General features: G+C 37.7%; 1 protein-coding gene across 1 annotated transcript in view; it reads right to left on the bottom strand.

The window, feature by feature from the left end:
- The window catches only part of Ctnna3 (catenin alpha 3), a 1,277,532-nt gene that overhangs the window by 31,153 nt on the left and 1,218,768 nt on the right, over positions 1 to 27,611 (bottom strand). The window contains exons 15-16 of the mRNA XM_038342272.1: positions 24,839 to 24,944; positions 11,430 to 11,564 (exon numbers count right to left, since the gene is read on the bottom strand). Coding sequence (XP_038198200.1) covers positions 11,430 to 11,564; positions 24,839 to 24,944 — 241 coding nt within the window. The remainder of the gene's footprint in view (positions 1 to 11,429; positions 11,565 to 24,838; positions 24,945 to 27,611) is intronic.

Raw genomic sequence — 27,611 nt, 5'->3', positions numbered from 1 at the left:
CTCGAAAAAAATCTTAAGATGAATACAAATGGGGCCCCGAAAACTGCCATGGGGAAACAAATTTGGTTTTAAGGAACACCCCATGAACACACATTCACACCTGCAAATACATACAGGTTGGGTTGTGCAATGCTTCCCTAAGCTTCGAATGGTGCAAAGACTATGCTAGTCTTGAGTTATGACTCGATAATTAAGAGCACTGTCTGAGTGCTCTTCCAGAGTGTTTAAGTTTGATCTCCAGCACACACACACAGGTGTACAATTGTCTGTAACTACAGTTCCAGACTATAGCCTTTTTTGGCATCTACCTGCACTAAGCACACATGTGATATGATGTACAGACAGACATACAAGTAGGCAAATGTCTATACACACAATAAAAATTCAAAGAAATCTTCTGTTGTCTTGTTCTGAAAACCACAAACATTATCAGATGATTCAGCCACAAGTGTTCTGTGACCCACAGCTTGACTGTATGCGCCCTCCTACAATCTACTATCACAAAGGGACAACAGGATGTACTTGCTCCAGGTTGTCAGGGTTATTGTTGTCATGGATGCATCATCAGATAGCAGCACTTCTGAGCCACTTTTATCTCAAGCCCTTGCTGAGACTCCTTTACTCAATTTAGACTTCTTAAAAACTTCAGGTTTCAGTGAAGGTCAGTGTAAGAAATGTTCATTTTGGATACTTCTGTCTCTTATCAACTGGAAGATGACATTGTTCTTCATGTATTCTATTAATACTTTAATAGTGATTTAACTAAGGCAAAAATTATCTTCAAATTAAAAGCCTGATTAAATATCATCTCTCTTAATAACCGCTCATGCTATCAGTAGTGGTGACTATTTACTAGAATTGCTTATTCATTTGTAACCTTAATATATTTATCTAGAGCAAACATATTCTAAAAGTCTACACTGGTTCAAAGTCTGCTATGACCCATTATTATTTTTATTTCTAATTTTTATATGGTTTTGTTTCTTATATTTGCAGTTCTCAGACTCTTGTGAAAGGAAACTATTTGTAGTGAAATTTGTAGAAATTGCAATTTTTCTGCCTCACTGAACTCTTAGAGAGTGGGAAGCTAGTTTCCTGTGTCACGGTAAAAAAAAAATTAGAATAAATATGTGCCGGTGAGGAATGACACAGAGGTCTGCACCTGGAGCCGGAGTTCACAGTTGCTTCCTGTCATCGGCTAACTGTGTGGTACGAGGCAACTTATATTCATTTATTAGTCTTTGTCTGCTTGTCAACGAAGTGTCATGGGTTTCCTTGTAGCGCAGTTAAGAGGATAAAGGCATATATATGAACGTGTCAATAAGTGAAATGCAGTCTTCAAGTTGAACACGCTCTCCTGCCACCTTCTCTCCTTCAGGAGTGATGATAAAGGATACAGCAATGTTACAATGGTCTTTTGAATTCATCTGAGCCAGAGGTGAGCTTTTGCCGAAACTCCCAGGGGTTGTAGAACAGCACAGCAATGTATTGAATTGGGTTGTCTAATGCTGTGTATCCATGTGTCAGTCCTGAGCTAGCTCTATAGGCAGGCCATACAGGGGTAGATGTGCAGAACCACTAAGAGGTCCTTCCAGAGCAAAAAGTGACTATGAGATGAAGTCATCCAACACTCAGCAGCTGGGAGGTGAAGGAAAGTCAGCTGAAGAAATGCACCATCATTTCATTGAGTGAAGTGCTGAGGGGTGTGGTTAAACAGTTTACAATGTATGGGACAGCCCAACAATCAAGTAATTATCTTACTCTCATAGGCAAATAGTCCCAAAGAGGAGCAATCTGGAAATAGGTGAATGCACAAGAAGCCATTGTTTGATATTACTTTCTAAGAGTCATTAATTTGCTATTAATAACATCTATACTTTAAAGCACGAAGAAAATAAAACCAGAAAGATGGCTCAGTGTCTAAGGCACCTACTGTAAAAGCCTGACGACCTGAATCCAAATCCATGGAAACCACTTAAAGGTAAGAGGAGGGAAGACTTGTCAAGGTTGTCCTTTTGTCTCCAGGAGCAAATCAACACCTCTCTCTCTCTCTCTGTCCCCTCTCTCTCTCTCTCTCTCTCTCTCTCTCTCTCTCTCTCCCCGCCTTTCTCCCCAACACCCCTCCAGCTCACTCTTGCCATGCATTCCACACTAATAAATAAAATTAAAATATAGTAAATCATGAAGAAAGAATGAGATTGTGTTGATATTGATAGGAAACAAAGAAAGAGAGGGAGCAAGGGAGAATAGAAGGAAGGAGGGAGCAGGAAGGGGGCAAGAGAAGAAGACAGGAAGGAAAGGGGAAAGAGGGAGGGAGCATTTTTCCCTTGTGTAGCGTGACTATCTATTACACATCTCCCAGCAGGAGCACAGCCTGAGGTCAGAAATGAAATGACAACTTGGAATGTAATCCTTCCCACCCTGTGTCTCTGCTCACACTGCTTTCACTTCTGCCTTTATCTGGATTGTAATGAATGTTGAAATCAACACTCTGCTCTTCTACAATCCTTAGCTCCTGGCTGCTTTTCTTTTCTCCCCCTTTGAATTTATGCTTTTATACCTGATTCCCAACTAAACTCATAAGCATCCAAGTGTCTGCATGGAGGGTTGATCTCCCCTTCATGTGTATTTTGCCTAATGGGGAATTGGCTCCTTCCTACAGTTGTCAAATACATCTTGCTTACCTCATGGACTTTTCTTCCGCCGGCGCATTGAAGTTCCAAGTTTCAGGTTGTTTAGCATAGAAAAGACATAATTTCTCCTCTTACCTACTATGGGTTGGTAACAAGCCAATTCCTTCTCAAGAACAATTTTACAGTCAAACATTCTATTATAAATATTAACTGAATAAGATAATTCAGCACCTGTGTTTTGATTCACGTAAGACAAATAGCAATCTCACCATCATTATGAGCAGTAAATACTTTACACCAAGTCTCACTTGCTCTATTTCATCCCTCTTTCTAGGCATTAATTCTGTATCTCACCCAGATGTCTGATCTTGCCTCTCCCTGTGACCAAAACTACCTTAATTTCAAAAAGACAGAACACTAGTCTTTCTAAAAGAAACAATAACCATCTCAGTAAAGCCAAATCAAACCAGCCCTAATGTCACAATGGAACATCAACAAGGAAAATGACTAAAGCCTCACATCTTATTCTTGCTGGTGAAGATAAAGCAACATCATAGAGATGCCCTCTTAAAACAAATTGAAGCAAAATATTCCTGCCCTTTATGGCCTACTGCCATGTAGTAATTTTTGTTGAAAAGGGTGTTTTAGACAAGCTGAGAAGGAAACAGGAACAAGACCAGAAATACAGGAAGAAGAAACCAAGACGATTACGTGGATTATTATATCCTGGCCTAGTCTTTTGGGTTGAATCTCATTCTATTGACTCCATAATTTGAGTCAGTTTGTCTTGCAAATGCTGATTCAATAATCCTTCCTGTCATTAATATCATTTTTAGTCAATGCTTCCCCCAATTTTCAATTAAAACAGACCTTAGCCCTTGGCAAATGCATGCACTATGTAGCCGAGTGTTCTGATATCTCCTCTGGTCACCTGACCACAAAACGCGCTGGGAAATTAGAGGGGAATAGTTTCAATAGGTATGAAGTATAAGAAACAATGCCCAAGATTCTGGTCTTGAAACTGCTGAGACCTATCCTGTGACCTAGAACAAGTTATTAAAACACCCCACCTATTTCAGTGTTTGTCAAGTGAGATAGTTACAACATAAAATAATACAGTAGTTCCAAAAATGACTGCCACTGGCTGCACAGCAAAATAAGCCCTCCCCAGACCAATCTCATGCATGATTATGACTGTTTGCCTATAGATCAAGATAATTATTTAATATGATTTATGGAATAGCAATACAGAAACAAAACCATGCCACATACACGGTAAAAAGAAAATCCCTGAAATTACTAGGGAATTGGTGCTTACTTTGATTCCCGGTAAATATAATTTTGAAAATCAGCTGACCAATGAGTGTGAACCACTATCTAGAGCTACATTTTCTATACATTATTTCCCCCTTCTCTCCTCCTTCTTTCTTATCCACGTTCCTTTCTTCTTGCCCATCTCCTTCTCCTCATCTCCTTCCACTTTATAGTTTGACACTTTGCCTTTTTCCTGATAAACATTTCTGCTAATTTTCAAAACCTTTCGTTTTCTTTTTGTTTTCTCATTTTTTCATGACTAGACAAATGGATACACTATATCCAGAAAGCTCATTAGCTAACTCCCTAAGGCCATAACATGGCAAGCACATTAGCCTACTAAGTTATTTGTATGTACTTGATTGCCTAAGTTCTGCAGGCCCCGGTGGCTCCTTTGGTCAACAGTTATATTACTGCTGACCCCTATCATTCCATAATTGATATATATTGCTCCCTGATGGAAGCTTGAGCTTAGTTGCAGTTGCTTGGAAAATTTTCAAATCCTGCTGATCATCTCCCAATGGATTAGTTTCATATATTTTTTCCAATTTTTAAAAGTGTGGCTTTTGGCACGCCAGCCTCAGAGTAAGAGAGTACAATTAAACACATTAAGGGAAATCCACAAAACACAGAAATTACATAACTAATCAATTTTAAGTAGTATAAAAATTTGGTGACCTAAAACCTGACACCTGTGAAAAGAATAATTTTAAGAGTTTAAAGCTATTTATTATTTGATTTTTTCCTACTGAATTTACATATACACGCACATTAAATTCTAACAATGTTTATTTGTTTACGGCGCTCTTCCTTTCATGAAGTATAGCAGCTAGCCACTGTGCTCCAGAGATTAGAGGAACAATTGGCAGAGTGGTTTTGGGTCTGACAATGGTAACCTAAGTACAGGATAACCATGTGGGAGTTACACTGTATTTTTTTCTATTTAAGCCACTCATAAGTCAGAGTGCCTGTGGCAACTAAACCAGAAGCTCCTGATAGCCACCAGGCACTTGGTACCCTACCACTCTTTTCTAGTGAAACTTTAGAGGACTCCCTTGTGATTTGAGAGAAACCACTTGGAATTCATTGTGACTTCACATTCTTAGAAACGGAGGATGAAGAGGCTGGGGCAGAGTCCACCATCAGGTAAGGTCCTGGAGCTTGGAGCTAGATAGATAATAGTGTGCAAACAGCTTCTCTGCCCTCTGTCTCAAATACTCGTGACTACCCTGGGCTACTTTCTCTTCTAAGCAATTTGTGAGATGTGATTGAAGATATGTGCATCTGATTTTTATTGCTACACTGATGTTTGGACAGAGCGCTTGAACTTCAGTGCTAACAGAGGATGCCTCTGATTTTATCAAAAGATGAGATCCAGAGGAAGAACTTCTTCAACTCTCTACTCATCGATCTTTACGTGTGATTATATCTTATTTCACCTCAGTCCTAGTTAATAAGAAAAGCTTTCTTGTTTTCCAACCTTAATCTCCAACAGTTCTCCTAATATCATTCATCTTGCTCACTTAAAATGTTATTTCTTTCTGTTACTGTGTCAATTTTTTCATTGGTTCATTCATTTCCACAGACTTCTTATTCTTTACCTGAGAATTCCTCAGATAATGCTGTTTAAACCTATGGAAGTACCACAGGATAAAAAGGCTCTCACCACATCTATAATTCTCTTTTTCGGGCATGCTGTACCCATAGTCTTTTCTCCTCTCTGCCAACCTATGAGATGTTCTATTACATGCCCCCGTTGTTTCTTTTTCCTTGCACAGGTCCTCATCTCATTGTGACACCATCACCATCTTCTTATTTCTGATACAGCTTGGCAAATTAATTCAGGTACTTTTTATTTATTTATTTATACTTTATAAGTAATACCAATCAAAATTTCCATTTCCCTCCTGCTCCCCCACACACCCTGCCCTCCACCCCCTTCAGTGCTAAGAGAGGGCAAGGTACCCTGCCCTGTGGGAAGTCCAAGGCCCTACCCCCTATATCCAGGCTTAGGAAGGTATGCATCCAAATAGAATAGGATCCCAAAAAGCCAGTACATGCAGTACAGACAAATCCCACTGCCATTATCATTGACCTGCCAGTCTGCCCCAACTGTCAGCCAGATTTAGAGGGTCCAGTTTGATCCCATGCTCCTTCAGTTACAGTCCAGCTGGAGTTGGTGAGCTCCCATTAGTTCAGGCACAGAGACACAAAGCGGATGGAGCAAAAATACCTGACGCCCTGATGACTCTCGGACCCTCTGGAAGGCACTACTCCCCAATTTGTGGAAAGTGTCAAAGTAAACTTGTACAGTACGATAGGTCTCCTGGAACTAATAATGAAAATCCCTGTTCAGCGAGTTTCTTAAAATCCTTCTCTAGTGCTCGTTTGGTGAGTGGCTTCAGTTGTTTCTTGGACCTGTCTTCTCTAAGAGCCACAGTTGCATCTCCAGTTTCTCCTAGACCTTCCCCCGCTTACATACCCTATAGTCACCTAGCTTCAATGAATAACATTGAAAACATCTACCTAGTCTTCTAGACCCAATCTTCCCACCATGTGTAGCATTTAGTGGGTTCCACCATCATTAGCTAAGTTGCCAGTTCCCAGAACATTAAAGTAAGTCTTGCTCGTTCTTACCTACAATTGGTTACAGCCTTAACTTATAATTGAGTATTGACTTCACACTTCTGGGGCTTACTGAGATTTCATGCCTACAAGCATGCTCGCTGCTTCCCTCCTTAAGTTCTATTAAACAAGCCCTTCCAGCCAGTCACTTTTCCCAGTCCTCTGCTTTCTGACCTGCCAGTACCATCCAACAGTTAACTACCAAATGCACAGATCTCTTCATGTGCCTCTCAAGCTTCAAGCCAATAATCTCTAAAGTGAAGTCCTGTTTACCCTGACTCCACAGTATACACACCAACAGTATAAGCAATGAATGCTGTGTCCAGTCAAACCACTCTGCTCCTCCACGTCCAACCAAGCATTCTTTAGCTAGTTTGCTATGTGGTCTTGTCTTATTGTCTTATGTGCCTGAAACCCTCTTCTGTCCTCTTACAAAAAAAAAAAAAAAAAAAAAAAAAAAAAACAAACAACAAACAAAATTCTTGCTACTGATCAGTCTGTGCTCAAATTTGGATCCGGCAACTTCTGTAGCTTTCACTTTCCCACTCTGCATACTGAAGAAATTAATTACTCCCTTGCCTGTTCAACCATGCACATCCCTGCACACTATAAGTGCACAGTTTATTGCATGGCTCTACGTGCACGCCACACACTCACAGGCATTTTATTTATGTTATTTTTGTACGGACATGAGCATCAGAAAAGACCCACTGCATAGTGACAGCCTTGTGGTTCAGATGCGTTGGTATACTTGGCAGAGAGAGGCACTCAGCAGGTTTTCTGATTTTAATGAACTGTGTGCTTTGGTCTCCTGGAGTGAGAACATGCAACTTCAGGATAAATGTGTATTGTATAGACTTACAAATGAGAGGTGATGGATTTTAATTTGATGCTGTATTATGAGAATGTATTTCAAAACGTTTCACTTCACTTACTCAGTTTCTCTGCCCTAACCCCTAGCACCCAAAGAGTATATTCTGCCTCTTCATGCCAGAGTCACAGCCACTCAGGCTTATTGCTTTCTCAAACGTGTTTGCTAAGAGTCCTGTCACATAAGCCTGATTTTGTAAATGATCTAGTTTTTAATACAAAACCCGTGTGAGAGTTAAAAATAAGCTTCTGTGCTTTAAAAGTGTGCTTGATAGTTTTTAAGATACCCCATGACCGGTTAGCTTTCAATTTAAAGACAACAAAAAAGACAGATAGGAAGAAGCAAAGAGAAAGGAGGAAGGTAGAAGAAGGTGAATGTAGGGTCAATGGACTGTTCAAGCAAGTAGAGTTTGGCACACAAAAATGAAATGTACTAAAAGCTTTCCAGAATCCACCTGTAAGCAGATGTCAAGAGACGTAAGGGGGGGCATGCTTTCCTTTGGCAGATTTATTTTTTTAATGGAGAACTATGGGCAAAACGATGACAGTGGCTTTGGATTCACAGTGATACATGGATACATGATGGCCCCATTTTTAAATGGCCAGTTCAGGTTTTACATTGCTCCTGCCTGTTCTCTCTAATCAATATGTGAAATTCATGAATTTTAATCACCATACCAAACAATGGCAAAGGTAAAACCTATTTATATATCTCAAGATTACATTTTGGATGGACAATTAGCAATCTTTTTTTTAAAAAAAAAATACATAGTTTTATTTGAAACAATTTTAAAATTTAAATATACTTTGATCTTATTCAATCCTTTTCCCAAATCCTTTCAATCCTCTACCCCTCCATACTAACCCAACTTTAAGTTATTTCTCAACAAACAAACAAACAAACAAAACCAATGCAACAAATCCCCCCAAACAACAAACGAAAAGGTAACAGCAACAAAATACCACCCAAAGAAGAGAAAAACAAAACAAAATGCCAAACTGTAACCAAATAAAAGCACACATAAAGCTGTGGGGTCCATTACGTGCTGATCAGCGACCCCTAAACATGAGGACTGCCCAGTGGTTGTTAATGCATGGCATCAGAGAAAACTGGTTTTCCTTGTCCTAGCAGACATAAATGACAGTTCAGGTGTTAACCTTTACCTTAGGGCCTAGGTTCTCAGTTATTCATTTTTTTTATATAACAAAGTAAAATGTAATAAAGATGGAACAAAAACTGTTACATCAAAGTTGGCCAGGACAAACCAACAGAACTAAAGAGCCCAAAGAGAAGGCACATGAATCAGAGACCCACTCATTGACACGCTGTGAATTCTCATCATAAGAACACTAAACTGGAAGCCATATTATATTTTAGAGAGCCTTGTGTGTTTTCTTGGTGTCCTCCACCCCTATTGGTCTTACACTCCTTTCTTCTCTTCTTCTTTTGGGATCCCTGAGCTCTGAGGGGAGAGATTTGATGAAGGCATCCCATTTAGGGCTGAGTGTTCCCAATTCTCCCACTCTCTGTAGAATATCTGGTTGTGGGTCCCTGTATTTGTTCCCATTGGCAGCATGAGGAGGTTTCTCTGATGATGCTAAATGAGGCACTGATTTTTGGGGATAGAAATCATGTATTTTAATAGCTCTGCCAAGACTGCACCTGGGGATATGCCTTAAATATTTTTGAGAGCTTTATTTTCTGTAAGACAAAAGCCCTTGTATATATTTGGCAAATAAAATTTGTGTGACTACGGACGTTGTAAAGACGATGACTTTGTGAAATACCGAATGAGGACAGAAAGAAGACTGGCTGTTTAATAGTTGAGAAATACAGCGTGGATAGCATCATGTGCATACGCGATATGCTCACGCCGAGGTGGTTATTGATGTACTGTCATTTGGCCCATAATTTTTCAATGTTTTTAATTTAAATAATGGGCAAGTGACAACGTCAGTAGAAGAAAATCACTCCATATTGAATTCAGATCTTTTCCCGAAATAGCAATGCTTAGTATGAGACTATAGTAGCACTGCTGTAAACCTTGTCCTCACAGGCTGAGCAACAGCCAGTATCTAGACGCAGCATCATGATACAGCTCTTCAATATCTTATGCAAGATACTCAACACACTATAAAAGATACGGTGCTAACAATTTGTCTAGGTTAGCTGGGCGATGGTGGCACATGCCTTTAATTTCATCACTCAGAGGCAGAGGCAGGCGGATCTCTCTGAGTTTCAGACTAGCCTGGTACACAGAATGAGTTCCAGGATAGGCTCCAAAGCTACACAGAGAAACGTTGCCTTTAGTCCCCCTACCCTCCCAAAAAAACCTGTTTATGTAACTTGTAAATAAGCATATATGCTCTGTTCATGTTTAATGAAGAATAGCATCAGTGTTCAGTATGATACATGAAGTAAATTTATTTCTTACTTGTGATATTTACAATGTACAGCTGGCCAATCAGTATATAATTACATCCTAAGTAAAAAAAAAACCATTACCAGTACCTGCTGTATAATTCTGTCTGGAGTATATGTATGCACCCATGGATATGTGTCCATTTCTATGTTGACATGCTAATAAGGCTTATATTGCTTGTGTCTTAATAAAACATATGTTTGAAAGGTTAAAGATTATGAACCTTGATTTTGAGCTATGTGCTTTTCTAAAATTGGTATATCAAGGACATAAATCTTTATTTTCTTCCCCGACCTTTACAAAAATAAAAAAAAACAAGAGAGAAATCCTACCAATTTTTTTCTGAATAATTCACTCTTGCCTCGCAAGTCTCAATTTTTTCATTGATTCAATGCTGAACACCAAAAGAGAAAACACAGAGGTCTCTGACAGGAAACTCCAACTTTGACATTTACCTGCATGACCCCAGAGAAGCTATTTAACCTTTCTGTATTGCATTGCTTCAGATATTAAAGAAAACAAAGCAATTCAATAAATATTCCCTAGAATGTGATCGTAATGATTGGTCTAAAACTTAGGCCACAGGGTGATAATCAATAATGATTAGCTTCCTTTCTCTGCCCCTGATGAAAACCTTTCCTTTTTATGTAACTTAATTTCCTTCAAGAACATCAATTCATTAAGAGAAAGTCCATGTTGGGATATAGAAGGATGAAATTTTGCTAATGCAGAAATAAACTGGTACAGTTTTTACAAGGGGTTCTAGCAATATGGCTTCCTAAAATGTTCATCATAGTTTAACTTAAATTTATAATCTTGGTCTATGTCCTTCTCAAAGTCACTGATAACTGAATCCAATATAGACATCAAATATTATTTTATTACTGTGCCTGCTCTAGAGAAATGATCAATGTTATTAAAAGATGAGCAAAACCCACCAGACATTATTTCTACCATGGCAATTTAAAAGCATCTTGAAACTCAAGGCCACTGAAAAATTTATTCAAGTTCCTCTAATGCAAAATATTTATAATATTCTATATCAAAAATTACACATGAGAATTTTTTAATCCCAGGACCAGAATTTATGTGCTATAAAAATAAATATGTAGAAAATAAAATTTATAACAATAAAGTAATTTAAATAATATATAATTTTACATTTATTTATCTTAAAATCTTACAGAGCTCAATTTAAAGTTCCCTCTGTATTCTTTATAAGGTCTAAAAACTGCTATACATGCCCATAAATTTCCTATCCTGATAGTATCCAAAAGCTATATATTTTTTAATCTCTGGAATAAAAAAATACCTTTTAACATTTTAAAAAGAAATCTGGAAAGTGATTGTAATGACTGGGCTAAAACTTGATTAGAGATAGATAATCAATAATGATTAGTTTTCCTCTCTGTCCCTAATGATAGCCTTTCCTTTTTGTAACTACACTTACAGTACAAGCAATTTATACTAACTGTGAGCAAGCTTGACCGATGCTAACTTCATCTGAGAGATGGTGGTGGCATCTTCTGTGTGTAATGGTGCAAGTGACAGGCAGAGTACTCACGGCTGACATGATGAGCTCGCCCCCCAGGTTTTGGATCTCAGCTTTAACTTGACTGCAGATTTTCAGCTGGTGGGAGTAGAATTTAATCTGTTCCAGATAAGCCAGCAAGTCCTGTTTGCACGGTGGATCTGGGCACTGCAAGTATAACAGAAATAAAAATAGGAATAGCAAAATAAAAAAGACATACATCCCAGTGGGGGAATACACACACCATGGATACCATATAGGGCAGCAATTTTTCACCAGCCCTGTTTCTTATGCCAGCCTAGGTACAGTCTCATACACTTCATTGGAAAACTCATCTTGAAACAACTTCTGTTTTTCAGGTGTAGTTGCTGGAGTTAGACCAAGTACTTGCTATAGGAATGTGAAGATATAAAGAAATACATAAAGAGCTGCCTTCAACTTATGGCAAGTTTAGCAGCTTTCAGGTTATGTCTTTGGGTAGACATGAAGAAATATGCAATTATCTTGTTGCTAAGAGAGTATCTATAGGAATCACTACAAGAATATACCATGAAATGCAGAGTTTTTGCTGTCTTCTCTGTGATATTTGTATGAGGATACAAATCCACAACAAAGCATGTTAAGCTGTATTATTTTCAGCTTTAAATGCTCTTACTGGGGCAGAAAAAAAGGAAATTATTTCTACCTGAGATGATATCTGCAGATTCAATGCTGGTAAGAAGCAGAAAACTCACATGTTTTTAAGAGTGTGACAAAGCTCTTTTTCAAATCCAGTTCCCCTTGGTGATTAATTTTCTATAAGGAACTCCTAGGAAAATAGTTCTAAGTGTCACTATACCATGGCAAATGTCTCAGGATAAAGGTAAGTCTTCCTGCTGTCTTCCCCATGAAGTTATAGGCTTAAGAATTTCGTTCCTCACCTTAATTCTATTTTTAGTAACTTTCCTAAGAACTTAGATATGCAAACAGAAAATCATGACCAAAGAAATTTATTGCTATAGTATTTGAAATATCAAAAATCAGAAATAATGCAAAATAGTAGAAAGAGGAGATATGAATGTCTGTCTAAATACTGTGAAACTGTACCATTTCAATGTATTTTCAGAAGCTGGAGAGAAGGCTCAGAGGTTAAGAATCCCTACTGCTCTTGCAGAGAAGTCAGACAAGTTCGGGTCCTAGGATCTATGCCAGGCAGCTCCCAAACACCTTTACGCTAAGTTTTAAGTGACGTGAAACTCCCTTCCTGCTTCCCCAGCTACCTACAGATTATGTATGACATTGAATCACACAAACAATATGCCTAAATAAAATAATGCACAATAAAATATTTAAAATGTTTTCAAATTATATGGGAGAATAATGTTCAGTGCTGAAAACGTAAAACCTTTGGATTTAAAACTGCATGCATCACTTCAGCTAAACTGGATCAAGTGTGAAATTTTTATCCATACTGAAAAGGAATTATATGAAAATGATAATGGATATGATACAATCACTTGTCTCTACTTTTTTCATAATTACATTTGTCTTGAAATAAATACACATTATTCCCATAATAGTACAATGATATTTAAAATCTATAAATTTAATTATACCAATGAAAAGGTGAGATGAATGGCCATCAGTGAGATGGTTCGGTAGTAAGAATGCTTGCCACCAAATCTGATGACCAGAGTTGGCTTTCTAGAACTCACAAGGTAGAAGAAGAGATCCGATTCCTGTGATTTATCCTCTGACCTCCACATGTATATTGTGGCATGTGAATCATGCCGACCCCCATAAATAGATAAATGCAGAAATGTAAGATGATAGACCAGAAACATCTCTCGTGAATATTTGAATTCATCTCTTGCAATCATCTTCCACTATCTACTGATGAGAGGTTCCAAGACATAGATAGATACCAAAATCCAAAATCGCTTAATTCATCATAAATTAAGTGGAAACTTAAACACACCCTTCTGGTAAACTTTAAATATATCTATATTGCATATAAACAGTTAATAAAGTTTAAATAGTATATAAAAGTTGAAACATTGTATTGCTTGGGAACTTTAATGGCAGGCAAGAAAGACAGTGTATGAACAATACACATATACCATCAAAGGTTCACCTATAACAAACTCAATGGGAGGTGACTAAATTGGTGGGTGGGTACAGACCACATGTGCATAGATGGATAACTAATTTGTTACTAGGATGAGACAAGGTTGGGAAATTCCTGAGAAGTTTATTCTATTTCATGCTGTTAACTACTTTGGTCCACATATCTCCAAGTCAGATGTACAAGATGAGGTCATGGAAACTTGCAGTCAAAATTCATATTAATCAATAAGTTAAATAATATATTACTCTTCAGAAACATTGTTCATACATAACACAGAAATAAACACATAAAAAGCTTGGTGGAACATGATCATCAGCCACAAAAATATTAGACGGATGGTAAAAGGAATTGAGGTAAAAGTGTTTTGTTTTGTATTGTTATTTGTGTATGTATTTGTGTGTTTTGAATAAGGAGTAAACAGTAGTCTAAAAACTTATTAAGATTAAATTGACGTTCAATAAAAGGAAGCAAGGAAGAGCAAAGAGCAGAAGAGAAAAAAGAAAAAAGAAAAACAGAAGCAGGGGAACGATGGTAGCCAATTCTCATATAGTTTTTCCTGTCTTCAGGATACTACTCTAAATAATTAGACATGTTATCACTCTCGGTAATCAAACTCTGAGACAAGGTGACTTCCTCTGATGAAGAAGGGTGTATTCCCCAACTGTTTCGTTATGACAGGAAGTGCGTACTCACTAGGGACTTGCTCCATGTGAGGCATCACACCTGGTCTTTCAAAAGCATGATGTTTCGTATCAGAGCATGTCAGACAGATCTAGATAATGCCATTGGCCAGATCTCCAAACTAAACTCTAGAAATAGTTTAAGGGTTTTGTTTTCTCTGACTCATTCATATGGATGAACAATTATCTCTTCTGCACAGCAATCCTTCAAAACACTTTTGATTTCGCTTATTGAAGAACTTTCTCTTTATTCTTTATTCTTATGGTCAGAACTAATGGCAGTCCTGGCATAGATGGTGTTTTATCTATCATGTAGGTATATTTCTTGTATAACTCTTCCATTATATGGCAGTTGTATAGACACCTGTATAAATCCATGGATCCACTATAATGTCAATCAACAAATGCAGAAACATAGCCAAAAAGGGGCAGTTTCCTTGCCAATTAATAAGTAGCAGCAGGGCAGTTTAAACAATATGGAGACTTCAACCTTACTTCTCTTGCCAGAAACAATGTCACTCTTCTTGCAGACATCATTGTATGTAGAAATAAATTGCCACTTGATTTATAAAAGGGTTTCTTCAGTTAGCCTTTTATTTTAAATTATAAATTTAATTACTGTTGATCTGTTCTTTAATGGTTATAAAACTCCTGATGAAATTTACATTGTAACTACTGATTTGAATCTCTTTTTTTTTTATTGAGAATAGGTTTCTATACAATATATTTTAATGATGGTTCCCTTCCTCCAACTCCTCCCAGGTCCTCCTCACGTCCCTACCCACCTAAATCTACACCTTTTCTTTCTCTTAAGATACAAACAGGCCTCTAGAATCATCCTCCCTGACCGTTTCCGTATCCCCACCACCCAAATATACACCTTTCCTTCTCCCCTTCTTGACAGGATACAGACAGGGATCTAAAAATAATGAAAGAAAAGAACAGAAACAAACAAAAATAGGACAAAAGAAACAGCAATGACAAAAAAGAGCTAAAGAAAAAGCAGAAGAAACACATACTGAGATACACACACCTACATTTGCAATCACATCAAAACAAAATTTGAAGCCATAATATATAAGAAAATTCTGTAAGGTTACAAAATGTCCCCTCCTGGAGAATGAGAAGCAGAAGAGATCTGCTGGGTGGACTGTGGGCAGGTACAGATGGGAACATGAGTAATCAGGCTAGGGGGGTCACAGAGAGGGAGAGTACTGAAAGAGGCTGCTGGAAATAGGGGGTATTTTGGGATCATATAAAAACCTGTTTTAAGGAACTCTCCCAGAAACCTATAAGTATGATGCCAGCTAAGACTCCTAATAATAGTGGATACATAGCCGGAACTGGTCATCTCCTGTGACCAGGCAAGACTTCAAGAGGAGGAAGTGGGAAAACAATCCAGCTACAAAGCCTTCAACCTACAGTCTGTACTGCCTATGGTATGTGCTGGGGTAAGGATGGCCTAGAGGCTGAGGTATTGGCCAATGGCTGGTTTAGACTGAAAAACATGCCAGGAGAGTAAGCCTCTCACAACCAGTGCCAAGAGAGCCAGATCCCACAGGCTGGATGACCCAGAGACCTGGAATAGAACCAAACATAACTGAAGGACAAAAAAGTCAATATAGTGATGTCCAATGTTATTTATACACATAGATTGGTGCCTATCCCAAATCTCAACCGAGAGGGTTCACCCATCAGCCTTTGGAAAACAGATGCAGACCCACAGCTAAACATTAGGCATATCTCAGGGAATTCTGCCAAAGAGGTGGATACAGAATTGTAGGAGACCGAAGGGTCTACGACACCACAAAGAAACTCATCCATATGAATGAGTCACATAGAAACAGCTAACAGTGGCTCAGAGGAGCTCACAGAGACTGAATGGACAACCACAGAGTCTACATGGGACTGACCTAGGAATATACTCTCATATGTTATAGTTGTGTAGCTTGGTCTGCTAGAGAGACTTCTAACAGTGGGAACAGGGGCTGTCTCTGGTTCTAGTGCTGGCTTTTGGGACACTAGTCTTCATAGTGGGTGTAGGTGGAAGTTTCTGTCCTTCCAAACCCTGGAGCTCCAAAGAAAAATACAGAGCTTTATATTATTTATAAAGTGTTTGACTTATTAGCTGAGGCTTATTTTCAACTAGCTCTTGCAAATTAAATGAACCCATAATTCTTGTCTATGTTTAGCCGTGTGGCTCGGTATCTTTTCCTCAGTAAGGCATTCTCATCTTGTTTCTTCTGCATCTGGCCTGTGACTGATTCTCTGCCTTTATTCTTCCCAGAATTCTCTTAGTCTGGTTGCCCCACCTATATTTCCTGCCTGGCTACTGGTCAACTAGTATTTTATTAAACTATGAGTGACAAATCTTTACAGTGTACAAGAGCATTATCCCATAGCACTGAGTAGCCATTTCCAACCTTATTAGGAGAGGAGGTGCCTAGTCTTATTACAACATGAAATGTCATGTTTTGTTGATATCCATGGGAAACCTTCTCTTTCCTGAAGATAAATGCTGATGTGGATTAGGGATAGAAACAGAAAGAAGGTGGATGGGAGGCTGGATAGAGAGGAGGGAGTGAAATTGCATCTGGTACATAAAATAAATAGATAAACAAACAAACAAATTTTGAAGAAGAAGAAAAGGAAAAAAAAGTCCATTGTAAGAAAAAAATTCTCCAAAAATATGATTGAGTTTGTGCTGACCATCTACTGTTGGCTATGTGGTCTGCCTTTAAGTCTGGTTTGCACTGCCATTAACACTTTGATGATACAAACTAAGCTTTTCTTTTGAAGTAATTATCACAAAATTTTCAGGCAAATGGATGGAGCTAGAAAAAAATTGTCTTTTGTGAGGCAGCTTAGACACCAAAAGACAAAAGTTGTATTATTTGCTTATATGTAGATTCTAGCTGTTAAGTCTTCAACAAGCTGGCTACAATCCATATAAGAGGTTAGATATAGAGTAAAGACCTGGGGGAGGGATTGGGAGGCTCTTCTTAGGAAAGGGAAACAGAATAAACAGTATGGATGGATGAGTGTGAAGGGCATGGAGGGCTGAAATGGGAGGATCAACCAGGCAGTACAGGGCAAGAAAGAAGTAAGAAGCAATGGAGGGACGCTATAACTGAGTCCATTTGAAGAGCCACACTCAAAGCTAATATAATAAAAGCTTCTAAAATGTATGCATATATGAAAGAAATAAAAATAGAGTCACCAAAATAACAGGGTAGACAAAGCCCTGACTCAACATACCTTACCTTACCACCATATGAAACACCAGAATTGGGTTATATCTAATTGAGTTATTAGCCAAAGTGGCACCGTGTCAACCCCACGCCAAATAATCCAGCGTATTGGCCAAAGCTATTGGTTGCTCTTTGCAAACTGATGGTAAGGCCCTATTTCTGAAGACACCACCTATATAACGCACTGAACACAGAAAAGGGGAACTAGTGCCTTCCTACAGCCTTTACACAATACTGACTAGTGATCATGGTTCTTAAAGGTACCCTACATACTACTAAAAGAGAAAGATAAACAGCAGCTGAGCTACAAAACCTTCCATCTACAATACCGTCCTGCCTGAAAATATGCTTGTGCAATATTGGCACAAAAGTTGTGGAAGTAAGCAACGACTATCTGATGACAGTCTATGAGATGAAACCTGTGTCAACATTGCCTCCGTAGCCAAGAATCTGAGAATAAATAGGCCTGAACTTTAGCTAAAACCAAATACTACTATTCTGCTAAAGGAATGTAGCTATTAAATTATTGCTAAGGACATTCTGCTAGATCAGTGAGTTGCTCAGCCATCATCATAGAATCTTCCTCTTCCAGTAGATGAAAACAAATTCTGAGACACACAGCCAGAAAATATGAAGAGAGTGAGAGACCCTTAGAACGCTCAGCTCTAAATGAAATGTCTCCATCAAAATTTCCCCTAAAGGCTCAGGGAACTCTGGAGAAGAGAGGTTAGAAAGATTTTAAGAGTCAGTGGGAATGGAAGAAACCTGGAAAACAAGGCCTTCTAATCACAATAGGACTGAGACATATATGAACTCACAGAGACTGTGGCAGTATATACACAGAGCCTGCACAGGTCTAAGCCCATGAAGTTCCAGTGCTGAGAGGGGAAATGAATGGATACATGCTCCCATCCCTAACCCAGCAACTATCTCCATTTGATAACTGCTTTTATTCTCAAACCGATAACCAATGATACAGACTCTCACATTTAACACATTTAAAGAAAATAGTCAATCTTTTTCATGAGACTCTCTCAGGTGTAGGCTGGCAGGCTAGAGAATTCTATTAAGAAAAGGATGATAAGATGGGTATAGAGTTGGAAATGAACTTCTGGAGTTGCTAGCAGCTTGACCCAGATTCATCTTTTATTTACAGACTTGATAAAAAAAATCTTTTCTATCTTGTTGGAAATCAGTTGCTTTTTTTCAGCCAATGAATCAAATCAGTCTAACAGGTAAATTCTCATGCTCTAGAATGTGCTAAAGCCTGTTGCTGACAATGAAAAAGCCTTTCTAAGGTTTTTGATTTACCTTTAATATTTGGGCATATTGAAAGCACTCAGTATTATAATTTCTATAAAGCAGTGTATAATGATCAAATCAGCACAAATGTCACACCCACTTCCTTGAATATTCCTATTTATGCAAATCTAAACTGCTTTAATAGTTCTGAACCCATATTTAGAAGAATTATTTACCTAAATTTGAGAATGATCTTTCATTTAATTTTAAATAAATTTATTTATTTTATATACTAGCCTCAGTTTTTCCTCCCAGTTCTGTCTATAACCCCCTATTGTAACCCACCCCCAATTCACTCCTCTTCTGTTTCGGATTAAGAAGGGGCATTTCTCCTAAGGGTGTCAATAAAACATGACATATCAAGTTGCAGTAAGACTAGGCACTTCCCCAAGTGCTCAGTCTGGGCAAGGTGATCCAGTATGAGGAATAGGGTACCAAAAGTCAGCAATTGATCCAAGACAGCCCATGCTTCCACTGCCAAGAGTCTCACTAGAGGACCAGACTATACAACTTTAACATATATGACAAGTGCCTAGGTAAGTCACCTACAGGCTCCCTGGTTGTCACTTCAGACTCTGTGAGCCCCTATGAGGCTAGGTTAGTTGATTCTAGGGTTTTTCGTGGTGTTCATTGAGATTTTGATGGTAAAAGTTAAATTTTTTCTTTTTTAAATGATTATCACAAAATTTTGAGGGCAATGAATGGAGCTAGAAAAGCAATCATCCTCAGTGAAGTAACATAGACACCAAAAACCAAATCTGACATGTATTTAATTATATAGAGATGCTAGTTGTTATGTCTTCAAAATGGAAAATAGAATGAGGAGTAGAGATGAATGGGAATGAAGGGCAGGGGAGACTGTAACAGCAGGATCAAATGGGTAGTAAGAGGGAAGGGAAGAGTAAGAGACAAGGCAAGAACAGCTAAACCTAGGTGCCTTTTGAGGGATCATACTGCATGTGTGGTGGTTTGACTAGGAATGTCCCATATATTCCAATGCCTGGTCACTAGGAGTGATGCTACTTGAAAGGGGTTATCTGGCATGGCCTTGGAGTAGGTGTGGCTCTGTTGGAGGAAGTATGTCACTTAGAGTGGGCTTTGGGGTATCAAAAGCTCTAACAAGACCCTGTAACTCTTCCTCTGCTCCCTGAGGTTCAGATATAGAACTCCCAGTCTCATCTCCAGCACCAAGTCTGCCTGTGCCGTTCTCCCCACCCTGATGACTATGGACTAAACTTCTGAACAGTAATCAAGCCCCACCCTCAATCAAATGCTTTGCTTCTTTGTTTGTTTGTATTTAAAAACTTTGTAAATACATGTGTTATTTATTGTCTGTCAGTTTGTTTCAATTTTAAGTTGGTTTCAAGACCATAGACCCTGAACATTTATAAAAAAAAAATAGGTGCCAAGATGTGTCCATCTACAGCAATCCTTTTCATTAATAACTGCACATTAATAAGTGAGACCACCAAGTCCAGTTGGAATGGGACGGATGGAACAGGGGACCAAACCGGACTCTCTGAATGTGGCTGACGGTGGAGGAGGACTGAGAAACCAAGGACAACGGCGATGAGCATGAACTCTACAGCATGGACGGGCTCACTGTGAGCCTTGTCAGTTTGGTTGCTCACCTTCCTGGACTTAGGGGGAGTTGGGAGGACCTTGGACTTAACATAGTGAAGGGAACCCTGATGGCTCTTTGGCTTGGAGAGGCAGGGAGGGGGGTATGGGTGGAAGGGAGGGGAGGGAAGGGGGAGGAGGAGGGGAGGAGATAGAAAACTTTTAATAAAAAAATGAGAAAAAAATATTTTAAAGGCAGATATCAGTAAAACAAAAACAACAACAAAACAAATAAGTGGTCTAACATATGTCTAAGTTTTATGATAACTTCTGTGAGAAACTCAAAAAGCAACTTTTCTTAATAATTGATTACAATTCAAAATAGCACCCTCTTCCCTGATGCCTGAAATTTATACATTGAGGAATTACTTGGGTTGGCACAAACTTGCAGAATGTATTATCTTGCACATAAAATCAGGATGTAGAAGGGGTGGCAGAAATCTAATTCAGATAAAATCTAGCATTTTAGAATTTTATTATTGTAATTTTCCTTTGTTCCAAAGAATTTCATACAAGTATACTATGAAACACAATCACATCCCCCACCCACTTCTTTCCTTCAACTTCCTTCATATCTTTCTAACATTCCTGTCTTACTTAATGTTTGCTTTTAAAATTAGTTTTGGATGCTACTAAGTCAAATTAGTGCTTCCCATGTATGCATAAGTGTACAACCGCCTAACTGGAACATGGGAAACTTACCAATAGCCTTTGAAAAACAATGATTCTCCTAGCCTCTTCCCAGAAGCTATTGTTTTACTTATAGGCAGGCAAGAAGTTATAAGGAGAAAGTTTTCTTATCATTACTTTTCACTGACATTAACAAAATAACCCCACAATGCTCAGAACACCTCGCCCTCTGGTTCTTAGAGTTACAGTTTCGAAGGAAAGGAGGGAATTTGAACGGTCACTCTCAAAGTGTCTACAGCATTGCTTCGATGCAAAACTGACAAAGAAACATTAAAGGGGAAATGTTGCAAGAGGATCCTTCGATAAGAACTGACTGTCACTTGGCGAGTACACCCAGTGTCTATCCTGGTTGATTCCTGAGGAGCCTTTAGGCATTTACTTTCATGAAGCGAGAGCTCATTAATCTAGGGGACAGAACTCAGCATCAACATCTGCACTTCAAATAAATTTCAGAAAGAAAACAGCATCAAAGCACACATACTGTCACGAGGTACATCTGGGAATCACATTCGTAAGGGGTATGTAATTATGATTTAATGAGGGCTCTAGAATTTAATTTCTAGTGTAGTTTGTTATAATGAAATCCTTAGTTTTGGAGAATAATTACAAATAAGGAAATCCACCAACAATATATGGTAAATAACTATATAAATTACACTTGTAGATTATTCTGATCTAGTTAGATGAATTGTTAATGATTTCAAACATATATATCAAGTTTACGGTGTTATCATTCTTGAATTATCATTGTCAATTCCTTTAACACTATGAATTGATTTTAATTGTAGCCATGATCGAGTAGGAGTAGTCACTCAACAACCCAGACACATTTGTTTTGACAGTTACAAGGAAGTGGCAGGCAGATAATAGACACATTACCATGTCTCTCCATATTTTGTATCTTTCACTTGTGCTTCTATTCTTTCCTTCCTACTTGAGGGTACATTTCATCAGCACCTACACAGGTGCTTATGCTCCTTAGAACGTGTTGGTTGTATCATCTGATTTATGGTATCTGCATCGTTTACAGGAATTAAAAACATATGCACCTAGGTTCAGGAAGCCTGGCCTTGTATCGCTATTCTCCAGCTTGCTATACTATTAGTCTTTTTCAAATTGTTCAAGAATTGCAGAAGCCAAAATTGTCCTCCCTTTTGAAAATTCACTATGTGATGCATGCAGTGTTGGCACCAGAGTTGTGCTGTGCTGAAAGGCAGAGTGAAGGTACCACAACATCTCAACTTAATTTTAAAGTTCAAGAAAGGTTGAGTGATGGAGGTAAATAAGCTTAAGTGAGGACAATAGTAGGAGGTCTTATATCATATGATATATAATGCAAATTTTTTGAATTTTAAAATTTTAAATGAGATGTATAATTATATTTGAAGAAAATTTTAAATTATTACTCTATAATTCATAAGTTACTATTAAATAACCAGATATTTACAGTTGGAAACTAGCTAATGAGGCTTTCAGTTCATAACAAAGTCACAACAATTTATGAATTGTTTCTCGTATATTTCTAACAATTCTGTATTTTGAGAAAAAATAAGAATGGAAAAGATGAATAAAATTGTCAGACACAAAGATTTAGAGGATTCAATTAAATGGATTTCAGACCATTCTCTCTACAGATAAATATTATATTAAAAAGAATGAAACTAAATTCATCTAATACTATGCCTATAATATGATTTAATATAACAATTAAGATTCAATTTTAAGTTTATATAATGCATAATTAAAAATTGCTAATTGGCATTTTGATGGTCCATTAGAAAATAAAAATAACAGACTAGAAAGCATCATAAAAGTTGTCAAAATTTTAAAATTCTATATTGAATAAAATAATAACCAACACCACCATGAAAACCTTTCACAATATTTACAAGCACTAGAAACTGACTAACTTTCATTATTTTACCAATTGTGTTCTCCCTGTGGTTATAATTATTTAAAGTCTAAAATATGTGTCTGTGTGTATATCTCTGTATGTGCATGTGCGTGTGTGTGTGTGTGCTTGTGTGTGCATGCACATGTTTCTATTAACAAACAAGTGAACATTCATGGATGACCTCCTGAGATGTCACTAAATCATCTTCATCAGATTCTTAATTCCCAGTGTGGATTGTTCAAAGTCTCATTTACTTAGAACAGAAAACTATCCGACACCACAACATGCAAATTCAGAGGACTGCTCTCCATAATTCCTCACTAGTCAATGGCTGCATTTTAAGTTTCTTGGAAAATATCAATGCTGCATAGAAGTAGGATGGTATTTTCTTCCCTCCCATGTAATTAACATAATATTAAAAACTGTTTCAAAGATCTTCTCTACAGTTATCTGGTCAAGTTAAAGAATAAAAGATAGCAGAAAGACTTAAAATTATGTTTTTGACCACTTACAGTTATACATTCTCCAACAAACAGGAGAAAAAAGCAAGGCGATATTCAGTATTTAAAGGCATCTTAGTACCTGCAACTCTGGCTAAACTAATATGGTTTAATTTTTCAACCATTATTTAGTATCCCTCATGAATGTAAATGCAACTCAATTCTAAAATATAAACAAAACATATAGGCAAGGATGGCATTCATTTATTTACTAGATTAGGAAATTCTGAATTTCAAGATCATGGAATTTATTTTTAGGTAAATATTAAGTAATGTGTTGGTAACTCTGAGTAGAAATAATGCTTGGAAAAGAAATGCTTCAATGTGGGATATTTTTAGATTTTTGGAAAATTTACATAGACTTAACCTGTTGAGCATCTTTACTCTGAAATTCAGAAATCTGAAGTCTTCTGAAATCTAAAATTATCTGAGTGTCATGCCTACTTCTGGGCTTTCAGATGATCAATGTTCTACCAACTTCAAACAACAGATTAAAAAGAATTTTATAATGTTAAAAATAGCAAGGTATTGATAAGCAATGCCAACTCAAGACTTTAAACATAGCTTTCTCTGATAGCAGCTGCCCTTACTCCTTTGTTTTCCATTGTACCACCAATACGTTATCTATGAGAATAAATTTTCTCATGTTCCAACAGAGTATGGATAAACAGGGAGATGGGACAGTAACAATCATATTAAAAAGCATCTCAATAAAGTTTTTCTTTTAGTATATAAACAAAACGTATGTGGTATATGCAAAACAAAGAGGTAACTGTCCTCAAAAGAAATATTTATTATGAAGTTAAATATAATGACAACTATAACTTAAATGTTTTCATATTATACCCTGTCTGAAATACTAATTTTTCACAGTAGAGATAACTTTATAATATAGGTACTGCTTAGAAATGCTTTTTAAGCTATGAGAAGCTCAAGAAAAAGAATAAAGGTGTGGAGAAGCACCAGTCTGCCCAAGGGCTAAACACCTCTTACAACTGACAACTTAACTTTATTGTTCTAATAATTCTGTGAAGTGCTGACCTCAAAAACCTACCATTTTGGAGAAAAACTATGAACTCATCGACAACACAAGGAAAGAGCAACACCTGTTGTGTTACTCCAGCCAATGAAGGGTATTTAATTCATTTCGATCTGATAAAGGTGATTTTTAAAATACTCTTTAAAGCTAAATATGTCTTCTCTAAAGCTAATTGCATTTTCTTAGAATTTATTGTATCAAAGTTACAATGTTATACATTTTTAAAACTCTGACATAGAAAGCAAACATAGTCAATAAGTTAAAAAAAAAAAAGAGTCACCCAGCTTTACTCTAGTTGATGATCCAACAGAAGAGAGCCAACAAAAGTCTTTCCTCCTGCTTGTTTGTAAGTAGCTCACCTGGTTAGCAATCTGCCGAGCGAGGACATCCATTCTTGATCCCGACTCTGATATCATTTTAGCTGCATAGATGACATCAGTGGTATGCTTCAGTGGTCCTTTTCCCCTTAAAATAAATAATGCATATCAGTATTGGTGGTTCATATATAAACAGATATAACAGAATTAATGTACACATGTCAACAGATACACATTTTTAAGGTGTGTCTGTGTGTGTGTGTGTGTGTATGTGTGTGTTGAGGTCTGCACAGACCAAAAGAGGGCATTGATTCATTCCCCTGGAGCTGGAGTCTGGAGTTTTATATGCTGTTGGTAGCCACTCCAAGATCTGGGGACTGAACTTGTGTCCTCTACAAGAATGCAATGGACATTTACGCTCACATAAATAAAATATTTACAAACCAAAGGGGTAGCAAATATATACTTATGTGTTTTGGATTGGTTAAGCCCAAAGCCTACTTAATTTTATTCTTAAAACTAAAATTAAAATCTATGGTATTAAAATTCATATAATAATACAAAGAAGATTAATAGCATTGAGCTATTGATGTTTGTTTTATTATAATAAGTCTAAGTTTAGAGATGCCTTGGTGGACCCAAATATCTAATGCAAAGATCATTTATACAGAGGATATACATTCAACCTTGCATTGTAAGAAGCCAGGCTACTCACGATTTTTCTCTTTTAATCCATCTTGTATATTTTTCAGCTATTTGCATTCTTGTTTTTATCACATAATCTCTTCTCTATAATTAATTCAAAATATAGATCTGACCCGAGAAATGTGTAATGTAGGATTTCAGCATTGCAGCATAAATTAATTTTTTTTCTCTTTGTAGACCCACCATGTGCTAACTCAGCTTTAAAGAATAGACACCCCAGTCTGACCTAAATGAGTACTTGTTCCACTAGTTCTTCAAAGGAGAACGTTGTCAGCTTTGCTGCAGTGAATCTGATGATTTTCTTTTCCCAGACCAAAATGAGTTTTGAGTGTGGGAACAATTCATTAGGAATTCTGAAAAGGTGTGCTCTCTGTTTCTCTCAAACGATAATCCATCCTTTCTTGTTTTCAATAAAGGTGTATTATAAAATCAAAAGGTGTGCTCAAACGATAATCCATCCTTTCTAGTTTTCAACAGAGCTATATTATAAAATCAATTGTTGCCCAAAGGCCACGCTGTGTGCCCATCTTCATCAGGAAGAGAAGATGCCAGCTGCAGAGTAGTGACCTGGCAGCCTCTGTAAGGCTTCCCATCTTTTGCTCTCCGCTGTCCCACTCGTGATTTCTATCACTTTCAAGTTATAATCTGGGCATATAGAAAGAAGGATGTGAGATACAAAAGGAGATTGTGGTTCCAAGCTCAGAGCATCCTAGGAAGTGAGTGAGTCTTGAGAACACTGTTCATTCATGCCCATATGGTTTTCTATTTCCTCTCATTTTTCTCTAAATCTACTTTTATGTTTTTACAGAGATTTTTCCCTTCCTGGGGTAAAACAAAACAAAACAAAACAAATGCAGTAGCACACCAGTTTTTGAGTACAAACCTGCATTCACATAATTTGAACTGTTTCCAAAACAAAACAAAACAGGAAAAGATAAAACAGCAGCAAAATCCCCGCTCCCTTCTGATTGCAACCAATCTGTGTTTCCTTGCCTTCAGGGATAGGGGTAGCGTTCAACATGTAGTGACTTTCTAAGGATTACCTAAGTTTATTTCTCCAACATGCCCTAGCCATAAAATAAAGTATGAATTGCAAAATAAAATGTGTTACAACTATAAGGCAACTTTGGTTCATGGTAGCGCTGCATAAAAATAAGATCGCTGCCGTGATCTCAGAGGGTAATCAGATAAGAATGATGATTTCTACAGGATTCCATTTGTTTCTTTGGCAAGTGATGAGCTTGATCCAGGAAGAGGTGGAGGAAAACAGATATTTGTCCATGCATATTACTGTAACGTAAATCAGGTACCACCAAATTTCTACCGTTTCACTAGCCACAGTATACACCTAAACTAGGATTTAAAAGAGATGCCTCTCTCTTTCCTATTATCGGAAAAAATAAACAGAGGAAAGACAACCTGAGCAGAGGTAGCTGTAACATCTACTTTTCACTCCCCATTTACTTCCCAAGCCTGCTGAGCACCGGGACACAGAGTTTGGATCCTGATCCTTGTCCCTAGAAGACAATGAGCCCCCAAGGTGCGATTCACAAGACTGATTATTCTTTGATGCTTTAGAAAAGTGGGGAGGGGAGTAACGAGCAATGTGAGAGTTAACAGAAAGATAGGAAGGGCAAGAAGAGAAATGCTTTGATTGGGCAAGTTAGGATGGCGACAGACAAGGAGAGGATATCTTTCTCTATGTTTTAGTTACACCTTAGCTTGAATGTAACAGTAGATACAAAAGTGCAAAACATGACAGAGATGTTGGAGAAATATATTTGCTCATTCAGAAGATGGACTCGCTAGTTTTATGTCAACAAGACCCTTCGACTGGGAAGAAGAAACTCCAGTAGAGAAAATCTCTATCAAATTGGCCTGTAGGCAAGTCTACAGAACACATTTTGGGTTCTGATTGGTAAGATTCCCCAGTCCTCCAGAGGTGATGCCATCCCTAGACACATGGTGTTGGCTCTTATAAGAAAGCAAAGTGAGCAAGCTGTTGGAGAAAGTCAGCAAGGAGCCTTCCTCCATGGTCTTTGCTGCAGCTCCCACCTCCAGGCGACTACTTTTCTTGTGTTCCTGCCTTGGCTTCCCACAATGATGGACT

Source organism: Arvicola amphibius, chromosome 9 (genome assembly GCF_903992535.2).
Source record: "Arvicola amphibius chromosome 9, mArvAmp1.2, whole genome shotgun sequence".
NCBI classification, from domain to species: Eukaryota; Metazoa; Chordata; class Mammalia; order Rodentia; family Cricetidae; genus Arvicola; species Arvicola amphibius.
This window is presented reverse-complemented; position numbering and strand designations above follow the sequence as displayed.